Genomic DNA, 12,729 nt, shown 5'->3' with positions numbered 1-12,729 from the left:
TTCTACAACTGTTCTGGTGCTGGGGATCAAATTGTCCTCAGGAAATTATGAGACTTGCAGTTCCCAGACAATTGAGCACATAGAGGTTATGCACTCTTGTCATGGATGTCAGTCTGCCCCGGCATCACAGTGAAAGACGACATGCAGGTATAGATGGTGATATGTACTATAACCGATCTTAAATTGTACCTTCTGACTTGGGGGTAACACAACACAATACATCGTATTGTGTTACTGTGTTTTGTGTTTTACTGCAATGCAGGTGTGTTGGGGTGACATTCAAAATGAGTAGCACCACAATGTACCAAATGCATATAATGTATGTTGCTGCAATGCAGTAGTGTAACAGGCCCTCAGCCATTACAAACCTTGTAGCAATGTTTTGCTAAGCTGTTCTTAACCACTTCCACACTGCGCCTATTCTGGCACTTCTCTTCTTCATGTAAAAATCATCATTTTTTTTTACTAGAAAATTACTCAGAACCCCCAAACATATATATATATATATATATATATATATATATATATATATATATATATATATATATATATATATGTGTGTGTGTGTGTGTGTGTGTGTGTGTGTGTGTAATATATATATATATATATATATATATATATATATATATATATATATATATATATATATATATATATATATATATATATACATAAATTTTTTTTTTATTATTATTATTATACAGGATTTATATAGCGCCAACAGTTTGCGCAGCGCTTTACATCAGGGAAGACAGTACAGTCACAATACAAATCAATACAGGAGGGATCAGAGGGCCCTGCTCGTTGGAGCTTACAATCTAGAAGGGAGGGTCAAGTGGAACAAAGGGTAGTTAGCTGTGGGGGATGATCAGATGGACTCAAATGAAAATACAGTTGTTAGGTGTGGGAAGGATAGACTTCTCTGAATAGGAGGGTTTTCAGGGATCCTCTAAAAGCTAATAGAGAAGGAGATGGACGGAGAGGTTGGGGTAAGGAATTCCATAGGCTTGGAGAGGAGAGATATATATATATATATATATATATATATATATATATATATATATATATATATATATATATATATATATATATATATATATATATATATATATAATAATTATCTCGCACCGTATCTGCGCAATAAATTTTCAAATGCTTTTTTTTTTTTTTGGAAAAATAAATTTTCATGAATTCAAAAATAACAAAACAGTAAAGTTAGCCCAATTTTGTATAATGTGAAAGATGTTACGCCGAGTAAATAGATACCTAACATGTCACGCTTTAAAATTGCACACTCATGGAATGGCGCCAAACTTCGGTACTTAAAAATCTCCATAGGTGACGGTTTAATATTTTTTTTAACAGGTTACCAGTTTAGAGTTAGAGGAGGTCTAGTGCTAGAATTATTGCTCTTGCTCTAACGCACATGGCAATACCTCACATGTGTGGTTTGAACAGCGTTTACATATGTGAGCAGGACTTGCGTTCGCTTCTGAGAGTGAGCTACTGGGGACAAGGGCATTTTTTTTTTTTTTCTTTTTTGCACTTTTGATCACACTTATTCCTATTACAAGGAATATAAACATCCCTTGTAATAGGAATAGTGTGTGACAGGTCCTCTTTATGGAGAGATGCGGGTCAATAAGGCTCCACATCTCTCCTCTTGGCTGGAAAGCATGAGATAGGTGAATTTTTTTTCACAATCTCGTGCTTTTCAGCCGCGGCTTTGTTTACTTCTGGGTACCCGGGCGTGACGTCGTAACATTGCGTCCGGGCCTCCGTTTTACTATTCAGAATTGTTCTATTTATGTGTTGTTTCTCTTTTTTGTATTGAATATGTGCACTACTGTTGCATACTGATTGCTAGCCATGTGATTGACTTCCCCATGGGGGGTTAACACACATGAAGCTTACGATTAATTAATTGGACATGACACCTGTTGGTGCTACACCCTGGGTGGGAATAAAGGCATGGTGATATCTAACAAAAGGTTACACACAGCCTGACGAAAAACAGTGATGTTCGTAACTGCGCAGTAGCATATCGGCATTACAAATTTGTACTTTTGAACTTTTATAGTTTAACCACTTAAGGACCAGCCCATGTACATATACGTCCACAATATGGCACGTACAGGCACATGGGCGTATAGGTACGTCCTCGCCTATTAGCGGGTGGGGGGTCCGATCGGGACCCCCCCGCTACATGCGGAGGTCGGGTCCGCTCGGGGAGCGATCCGGGACCACGGCGCGGCTATTTGTTTATAGCCGCTCCGTCGCGATCGCTCCCCGGAGCTGAAGAACGAGGAGAGCCGTGTGTAAACACGGCTTCCCCGTCCTTCACTATGGCGGCGCATCGATCGCGTCATTCCCTTTATAGGGAAGACACGATCGATGACGTCATTCCTACAGCCACACCCCCAAACAGTTGTAAACACATACTAGGTGCACCCTAACTCCTACAGCGCCACCTGTGGTTAACTCCCAAACTGCAACTGTCATTTTCACAATAAAGAATGCAATTTAAATGCATTTTTTGCTGTGAAAATGACAATGGTCCCAAAAATGTGTCAAAATTGTCCGAAGTGTCCGCCATAATGTCGCAGTCACGAAAAAAATTGCTGATCGCCGCCATTAGTAGTAAAAAAAAAATAAAAAATAAAAATGCAATAAAACTATCCCCTATTTTGTAAACACTATAAATTTTGCGCAAACCAATCGATAAACGCTTATTGCGATTTTTTTTTTTACTAAAAATAGGTAGAAGAATACGTATCGGCCTAAACTGAGGAAAAAAAAATGTTTTTATATGTTTTTGGGGGATATTTATTACAGCAAAAAGTAAAAAATATTGCTTTTTTTTCAAAATTGTCGCTCTATTTTTGTTTATAGCGCAAAAACTAAAAACCGCAGATGTGATCAAATACCACCAAAAGAAAGCTCTATTTGTGGGGAAAAAAGGACGCCAATTTTGTTTGGGAGCCACGTCGCACGACCGCGCAATTGTCTGTTAAAGCGACGCAGTCCCGAACTGTAAAAACACCTTGGGTCTTTAGGCTGCATATTGGTCCGGGGCTTAAGTGGATAATATATATATAAAAAAAAAAACAATTAGTCGGGTTAATCCCCCTAGGTTCAAACTGGCAAAATGATAAGTTGATTCTACAGACGTTTGACTTTTTTTTTTTTTTTTTTTTCACCTGCCTGTAGAAGCACTTCTATTGTATTCTATGGGTCTTTGCACATTATGACAACTACAGGCATTTTCTGACAGGGACAGTCGGAGGCATGGAAAAAAACCCTTGATCGCGTTTTCTGGAGAAGTTTAGGAGCTGTAAAAATGTCAATCGCTCCTGAACTCTTATCTCTTGTTTTTTTAATTTGCTTTTGCAGAGGGGAGTGTTAGGCGCCTGTAAGCTCAAACTCTTATAAACTCCCCTAAACTTTGTACAATCCTCATTTCACGTTTTTTATGTCACGTTTTTCCAGCTAAAACGCTGACTTTTTTCTGTTTCTAGTATGCATGGAGCCTAAGGCTTCATGTACACGGGACGTTTTTACAACCTCTTCTGAACGATTTAACATTTACATGCTGCATTTTGCGTTTTTAGAAACGTAAAAAAAAAAAAAATGCCTGTAAATGAAACGCGGCTAAACGTGAGTTACCGCACTTGCCACTTGAAATGCCTCTAAACTCGGCTTCTGAACCCATTTTTTCAACTGCCTAGAAACTACTGTAAACGACCTTATGTACATGTACTGATAAGATAACAGAGGAGAGTTCAGGAGCATCTGAAAAGAATGCCCAACTGCTCCTAAAACTGACGTCACACTGTTTGGGAACCTTTGTTCTATATGAGTACCAAGACCAATGATGTGTTGTAAATCATAACAATCAGAATTTTACAATTTACAAAGCTATATGGCGAAATTGAGCTCTGTCTGTCTGCTGTGGATTTATGAACGCCATGTGTGTTTTGTTTTTTTTCAATGCCTAGTTTTTTGATTTTTTTTTTTTTTTTTAAATAGTAGAACCTTAATCCTGCAAACTTAATACAGCATACTAAATAGATTAAAACTGAGATTCCAGCAAGTGTGCTGGAGCTGTTCTAATTTCCTCACTAATGTCATTGTATATTCTACTTAGGTTATTAATGGTTTGATGGAACGCCCTGATTGGGAAGATGCAATAAAGATGCCTGTTGGGATTCTGCCTTGTGGCTCAGGAAATGCCTTGGCTGGAGCTATTAACTACAATGCAGGGTAAGAAAACCACTTGCAGCAGAGATATTGAGCTGGTTCACACAGGAGTCACATTTCTGAGCTTAGTAACGGAATAGGCACTAAGAATATAAATCAGGGGTTGTGTTGGAGAGCATACCCTGTGTATAAAGACACAGGGCCAGTTTTTTTTTTTTTTTTTTTTTTTTTTTTTTTTTAGACAGAAGCCAATTAACCTTTGAGCATGTCTTTGGAGTGTGGGAGGAAACCTGAGTACCTGGAGGAAACCTACGCAGGCACAGGGAAAACATGCAAACTCCAGGCAGGTAGTGTTATGTTCAGGATTCAAACCAGCGACCCTTTTAACTGCGACTTGAGAGTGCTACTCACTACACCCCACTGTACAATGTACATGCATATCACAATTGTCTGATTCCTTAGAACATATGTATGTCATATGTAGAGGGAATACTTTACTTTTTCACAAATATCTTTGGAAAAAATGTTTGCAAGACAGATACATTATTGTATGCTCTATTAGAAAACCCTAAATTTAAAAAAGACTCCAGAAAACACCAGCGTTCTCCAGCCATATAAGTAGGCCAAGCATTGTTAGCCCTAAAATGTACAGAGCAACTGTAAATACAGGTCTTGAGGCATATACAAAAGGAACTTGGGTGTCCCTTCAGTTTGACACAAACCCCTAAACATCTTAATGATGAGATGTTTAGGATCAACTATATATTGGGCATATCTGAATGATGTATCCTTTACCATCAACATAGAACATGCAAAAGTGAGTATCCCCCTTACACTTTTGTACATATTTGATTCTATCTTTTCATGCGACAACACTGAAGAAATTACACTTTGCTACAATGTAATGTAGTGAGTGTGCAGCTTGTATAACAGTGTAAATTTGTGCCCCCCCCCCCCCCCCCCCAAAAAAAAAAATAACTCAACCCACAGCCATTAATGTCTAAGCTGCTAGTAACAAAAGTGAGTACATCCCTAATTGAAAGTGGGCCCAAGTGGCCACACGAAATATGGACACTTTGGGCCTAATTTGGACATTTCCACTTAGTAACTTTTGTAACCAGCGGTTTGGACATTAATGGCTGTGTAATTTTCACCTTTTTTTTCATTTTTGTCCTCCCAAGCTTCATTTAAAGTGGTTGTAAACCCACTTTTTGTACTTTTACCTACAGGTAAGCCTATAACAAGGCTTACCTGTAGGTAAGGAGAATATCTCCTAAACCTGCACGGTTTAGGAGATATTCCCATCGCAATGCGCCGCTGCGGGGGGATCTACGGCGAAAGGACCGGCAGCCGCCGAACCTTGCCGAGTTTTAAATCTCCCGCGCACATGCGCGGGAGTGACGTCATCGCTGCTCCAGCCAATCACAGCGCTGGAGCGGCGATACCCGGAAGACACGACGAGGCAAGATGAAATCTTGCTCGGCGTGAACCAGGTAAGTGCTACGCACCTCGTTCCGAGGTAAGTATTTTATAATGAGCTAATATGCGGTGCATATTAGCTCATCATGACTTTTCCCTTACAGGAGGGAAAAAAAATTAAAAAATTTTCATGCGGGTTTACAACCGCTTTAAAGTCCCAATTTCCTTGTTGAGATCACTGCTGCTTCATGCCGCAATGGTGTCGCAATGGTGTTGCCTCTTTTTGCCCAATGACAGGGATGGAGGCATATGACTTCTACCCGGTCATAGCCTCACTCAAAGTCCCACCCTCCTTGAATCCCCCCATCTTATTAATGGCTGTGTGAGTTATTTTGCAGGGACAGAAAATGTACTCTGTTATACAAGCTGTACACTCACTACTTTACATTGTAGCAAAGTGTCATTTCTTCAGTGTTGTCACATAAAGAGATTTAATAAAATATTTACAAAACTGTGAGGGGCGTACACACTTTTGTGAGATACTATATTTAGTTGTTGTAGTCTTAAAGTTGTAGTCTTAAAGCGGATCTCCACCCTAAAGTGAAGTCGCGCTGATCGGCACCCTCCCCCCCCCCCCCCCCCTCCGGTGTCACATTTGACACCTTTCAGGGGGGAGGGGGGTGCAAATACCTGTCTACAGACCGGTATTTGCACCCACTTCCGGTCACACGACACGGGCAAAAGACGGGTTTTTTCCTGGCATCCTGTCCGCCCCCCGTTGTATGCTGGGAACACTCGGCTCCCAGCGGGAGCCAATCGGCGGGCGCAGTGCGACTCGCACATGCGCCGTAGGGAACCGGGCAGTGAAGCCGAGCGCTTCACTTCCTGGTTCCCTCACCGTGAATGGAGGGGGGAGCAGCAGGGTGACGAGCGATTGCTCGTCATCTGCTGCGGACGCCGCTGGACTCCAGGACAGGTAAGTGTCCTAATATTAAAAGTCAGCAGCTGCAGTATTTGTAGCTGCTGGCTTTTAATATATTTTTTTAGTGGCACATCCGCTTTAAGATGAACTTAAATTATGATAATCTTTCATACTAAGCATTAAACTGAAAACGCCTAAAACCACATTTTATATTTGTGTGTGTATGTGTATGTGTGTGTATATATATATATATATATATATATATATATATATATATATATCCGTATATTTTTTTTTTTTAAACCACCCATGTTAACTATTCCATATAAGAAGACCTACCTCCAAGAAAAGACACTTCAGTCTGGTCCAGAAGACTATGGGTAGCATATAGGATCCTTTGCACAAAATTAGTTTGTAATGCTGTTTTTACTCCACATGTGGCTGCATCTGTCTGATAAATGGTACATCCTTAGGAACAGACAAGTATCCTTTTACAGGTGTGGAGCTTAAGCTGTTTGGCTGCGAGTGCTAATTAGATGTTGGTTGGCTGCTGATTTTTCCAGCATTCTGGCTTGACAGAAGCCTGACAAGTCATCTTCTAGGACGGCTTTCTGAAAGCGATGGACTCCCACTTGGCACAGGAAACACATGATCCACACATTATAACAGCATAAGCACAGGCAGTAGCACCTCAGTATTTGTTTCCTCCGGCCAGTCAGGAACAATTGTATTTTACCAGGCCTACGTGCTAGGTGGCAGGGGCCTCCTGACAGCCCTATCCCTTAACAGGGGCAGTATTCCTGGGGATACGAATGTGCTTGGGTCATCCTTGGACCTGGTAAGGAGGTCTGGAGGAAAAATTTAGGGGACCCCCTCTCCCTGTGTAGCCTCAGTGAAGGAACCTTTTTGGTGCAGTTTGGAGCTGAGGACCCAGTCGGTCCTTCCGGAGATGTAGCAGGGGCAGATGGTGGAGGATGGGTTGTCTTCATGGCATCACCGCTCCCCCGCCTTTCTCGTTTTCTTCCCCCTCTGGTAATGGCTGCTGAGGAAGGGAGAATATTTCCTCCTCTGTCTTGTGGCCGGGCGATGCCAGATGACGTCACTTTCAGCACCAGGACAGGAAGGGCTGAAGTCCTGGGAAGGAGATATGTCTAATGCCGCGTACACACGATCGGAAATTCCGTCAAAAGTCCAATGTAAGCTTTTGGTCGGAAATTCCGACCATGTGTATGCTCCATCGGACTTTTGCAGTCTGAATTTCCACCAGCAAAAGATTGAGAGCAGGTTCTCTATTTTTCCAATGGAAAAAAGTTCCTATTGGAAAATCTGCTTGTCTGCATGCAATGCCGCCACGCACAAAAAACATGCATTTTCAGAATCAAGCAGAAGAGCCAAACTGCCTATTGAACTTCTTTGATCTCGTCTCGTAGTCTCGTCTCGTAGTTAGTAGTTGGGAACCAACTACCAACGCTATATATGATAAAATCTGGAAGAAATTCAGCTTCTGGCGCAGGCCTAATAACAGACCTTCGAGCCAATGATTCCCGCAGTCCTAGATTTTCCCAGGTGGGGGCAGACCTAAACTTGGCAGTTGGTACCCTCAAGTTACAGATGTTAACGTTATCTATTTTCCCAAATATAGGCTTATAGCCTCTAATCAAGATGTTTCTTACGGCCATAGGTCGTAAAATATCTCCCAGCACAAGTAGATTCCTGTCATTGGATTTATCTCTGGTGCTGCAGAGTTTTTGTGGGGTGCCTTTTGAACCACTAGAGGAGCTACACTAGAGGAGCTACCGATTTTAAGCTATTGACCTTAACCACTTCCAGACCACCCGCCGTAGTTTTAAGTCCCTACTTTAAGAGGAATACTGTTGTTATGGTAGCAGCTAGATATTATAACCCCTGTATCCTCTTAAAGAGCGGGCGGTTCGCTTCAAGATAAAACTGTTCTCTGCGGCGGATTGCCGCAATATCACTTTTATCGTGGCGGGAGAGGGCGCCGCTCTCCTGTGACCTCTGCCGCTTACCTCAGCCGTCTGCAGCTGTGGAGGTGATACAGATCCTTCTCCTGGCCTGACATGGAGAGGGGAAGAGGGCCCCCACCAGTATCATTGCAGGGCGGAAGCGACGTCAAAACGTCACTTCCACCCATAGCTCTTAAAGGGACATTTATTTATTTTTTATTGCATTTTAGTGTAAATATGAGATCTGAAGTCTTTTTGACCCCAGAGCTCATATTTAAGAGGTTCTGTCATGCTTTTTTTTCTCTATTACAAGGGATGTTTATGTTCCTTGTAATAAGATTTATTTTTTTATTTTTTTTAAGAACAGTTTAAAAATTGAAATAATTTATTTTTTTCACATATGAAAAAGGGGTTCAAACCACACTTGCGAGGTAGCGTTCATTAGAGCGAGAGCAATAATTTTAGCCCTAAAACCTCCTCTGTAACTCAAAACCTGCAACCTGTAGATGTTTTTTTAAATGTCACCTATGGAGATTTTTAGAGGTAAAAGTTTGTCGACATTCCACGAGTGTGCGCAGCTATCAAGCGTGACATGTTGGGTATCAATTTACTCGGCGTAACATATTTCACAGTATAAAAAAATTGGACTAACTTAACTTTATTTTTTTTAATTAATAATTAAAAAAAATACGTTTTTTTTTTTTTAAAGTGCGCTTGTAAGACTGCTGCGCAAATACTGTGTGACGAAAGGTTTTGCAACGACCACCATTTTGTTCTCTAGGGTGTTGGAACCCTCAAACATATATATATATATATATATATATATATATATATATATATATATATATATATATATATATATATATATATATATATATATATATATATATATATATATATATATATATATATAAATTAAACATTTTTTTGCTAGAAAATTACCAAGAAAATTTTATATATATAATTTTCTAGCAAAAAAATGTTTTTTAACTTGTAAACACCAAATCTAAGAAAGAGGCGTGGCCCTAAAGTGGTTAAAGACGGTACGTTTTAACACTTTCCAATTGCCCCCCCAAGATGTTCTTTCGCTACTTGCAACTAAGACATGCAGTGCAGGCCCAGTTTTCTGGGGGGATTGAGCTACGGTCGCACAGAGTAGAGACGTTCCTGACTTCAAGGGGGGTGGACCATATTCTTTCCTCTCTGTATCTTAGATTGTCTTGTGGGGAGGCGGAGCGAGGGTCCAAATTGTATGATAAGTGGAAGGGGGACTTGCCATCCCTTGCTGCTGATGATTGGGAGGAAGGAATCCAGCAATATATTCCTCTCATGGTCTCGGCGAGAGACAGGCACATCCAACTCATGGGGGCTGTCTGTAGGGTTGCCACCTCATCCCTTTAAAAAGGAACACATCTGAATTACACAGGTTCTGTGGCTGATTAAGGTGGTAATTAAACTCACTTGGTGCCTTATCTGCATTAAATTAGCCTCAGAATCTGTGTAATTCAGATGTGTTCCTTTTTAAAGGGATGAGGTGGCAACCCTAGCTGTCTGTGTCTATGGATGCAGGCCGTGTGGCTTGGGATTGAGTGGATTTCCTATGGTTGCACACCAAGAAGAGGAAGAGCCAGGAGCACTCGAAGGGAACCAGAGAAGAGGAGAATCAGGGTTATTCTTTGCTAAACCATTGCAAAGAGCAGGTAAGAAGTATATCATGTATTTTTTTTTTTTTTAAAACTGACTTCTCGCATTAAAAGAAGTACTAGAAAGAATCTATTGGGTGAATCCTAGAAGTTTTGAACTAAACTGCTTATCCCACAACACGGTTCTTCAATGAAAGGCACAGTGCGTTATTGGGTGCATTCAACTATATAAATTTAGGAGGTTGCATCCTGCAGATCACACCCACCACAACATATTTTTGCTTGAGCCGTGGCACCCTGCAGCTGTGGGTTCTCAGAAAAGTGGGTACCATTGCCTGATTTTTTTGTTAATTTAAGCATGTCTGCACGGGTATGTTTGCTTTAAAGGATCACTAAAGGAATTTTTTTTTCTAGCTAAATGGCTTCCTTTACCTTACTGCAGTACTGGTTTCATGTCCTTATTATTCGTTTTTGCTTTGAAGTTGCTGTAATTCTGCTGTGATCTCCACACTTCCTGCTTGTCTGGCTCCTTATAACCACAGTACTGGGAGCTTTTCACTGTGGTCTAAGCTGTCATTACTGTGTGTCTAAAACTTAACAGAACCAATCAGATTCATTTTAAAAACAAAACACTGCCCTGGATTTGTTTGTTTTTGTTCTGTGTGTCTCTCTAGTTCACAGGGACATGAAACCAGTTTAAAAGTGAAACTAACCTGCAGGCACATTATAGGATTGTTTTTTATCTATTTGTAATCATTTTTAAAAGGAATCCGTTAACTTTTATGTCTCTATACCCTGTAAACAGTAATTTTTCCTTTAGTGACCCTTTAATGTTGTGATTTTGGTACTGGAACTACAAAATTACCATAAATGTTTCAAGCATTTAATATAAAATGTTTTTTTTTAGCTGAAATCTTTGTTTGGCATGTTGTGTTATTTAATATATATATTTTTTTCTTTTTCTTTTAGGTTTGAGCAGGCAATGGGGTCAGAGCTGCTACTTAACTGTATCTTGCTGCTGTGCCATGGTACTGTTATGCCTATGGACCTTGTGTCTGTCACAACCTGCTCCGGTACTCGCTGTTTTTCTTTTCTGAGTGTGGCTTGGGGCTTCATCTCCGATGTGGACATAGAAAGTGAAAAGTACAGACACATGGGCTCTGCTCGTTTCACTTTTGGGACATGGTAAGAGTTGCTTCCTTGCGTACTTACAGAGGCCGCCTTTCTTATCTGCCTGTATTGGATGCTCACCGTCCCATTTGCAGGAGTATCACCCTATCGCCCAATGGAAGCCTTGCTCCAATACAGCGTTCCCAGCTGCACCGTACTATTTCGGATATGGGTCTCTGTGAGGAGCGTAATATTATGTATGAGAGAAGCTCTGCTGCACTCGACACCAATGAGCTACCAAGCTTTGAGACTTCACCTTCTCCTGGTTCTCCAACAGCATTGCACACCTCCCAGTTCACATTTGACTCGGTGCCTAATGATCTGTCTGAGCATGACCATGTGCTGCCAAATGATGTGGAGCTTCCTACGCATCACCAGGTAAACGGACCCAAGGATGATCTTTTGCCTCCTTTGGGGCAACCTTTACCCAAATCCTGGGTTACTGTGGAAGGAGACTTTGTTCTTGTGCTGGGTATATATCAGACTCACCTTGGGGCTGACTTATTCACAGCACCATTTTCCTACTTTGATGATGGACTGGTTCACCTATTATTTGTAAAGGCTGGAATCTCTCGGACAGCCCTTGTTCGACTCTTTTTGGCAATGGAAAAAGGGACACATGTTGGGATGGAATGTCCATACGTTGTGCATGTTCCTGTTCGAGCGTTCCGCTTGGAGCCTCTGACGACAAAGGGAATCCTTACTGTGGATGGAGAGCGGGTAGAATATGGCCCAGTTCAGGTTCAAGTACACAAAGGACTTGGAAACCTTATCGCTGGCTCTGGTAGAGCCCGTATGACCTCTTTCTAGGCCTTGCTTTTACCCTAATGGTCTTGTGCAATGCAACAGTCCCTCCTGTTCAGCTACCTTTTTTAGTAGATATATAATACAAATGATTGCTCAGAATTAGAAATTCTGAAATTAATTTAATTTTTGGCACGTGCCTCCAGTATTTTTATGGTGCTAGTCACCAATGGGAGCATGGTCTGGATGTGTGAGTTGGTGTAATTGATAATGTAAATATGCAAAGAAAACATTAGGCAAGTTTTACTGATAATGCACTTAAAGTAGAAATGCTTGATAAAAATGGTATTCTAGTTTTCTTACTGTTTACTCTTTATATGTGCTTCCTGAATACTAATTATTTATAAGGCAGAAATCGGTTGTGAAAGATTATGTTTGTCATAGAAAGAAGTGTAAGGCACCTATAGGTCCCAAGCAAAGTATATTTTCTATTTGAGGCTGCTAAATGTACTTAAAAGAGAAGTACAGCTAAAGCTTGTTTGACTGTGCTTCTCCTGTGAATCATGGGAGTGCAGTTAATTCTGCACTCATGTGACCAGTTTTCAGCAGACAGCGGGCTGGAGCCTGCTGTCAGCTGATGTCACAGTGCAGGTCCAGGCTGGGA

General features: G+C 41.0%; 1 protein-coding gene across 1 annotated transcript in view; it reads left to right on the top strand.

The window, feature by feature from the left end:
* SPHK2 (sphingosine kinase 2) overlaps positions 1-12,480 on the top strand; it is a 48,982-nt gene extending 36,502 nt beyond the window's left edge. Inside the window, 3 exon segments of the mRNA XM_040325648.1 lie at positions 4,148-4,263; positions 11,121-11,329; positions 11,332-12,480. Of these exon segments, the coding sequence (XP_040181582.1) occupies positions 4,148-4,263; positions 11,121-11,329; positions 11,332-12,131 (1,125 nt within the window). The 3' untranslated portion in view covers positions 12,132-12,480.
* Positions 12,481-12,729: the final 249 nt, after the last annotated feature.

The sequence above is a fragment of the Rana temporaria genome, chromosome 10 (assembly GCF_905171775.1).
Source record: "Rana temporaria chromosome 10, aRanTem1.1, whole genome shotgun sequence".
Taxonomy (NCBI): domain Eukaryota; kingdom Metazoa; phylum Chordata; class Amphibia; order Anura; family Ranidae; genus Rana; species Rana temporaria.
The sequence above is the reverse complement of the archived record's forward strand: the minus strand, read 5'-3'. Positions and strand labels throughout refer to the sequence as shown.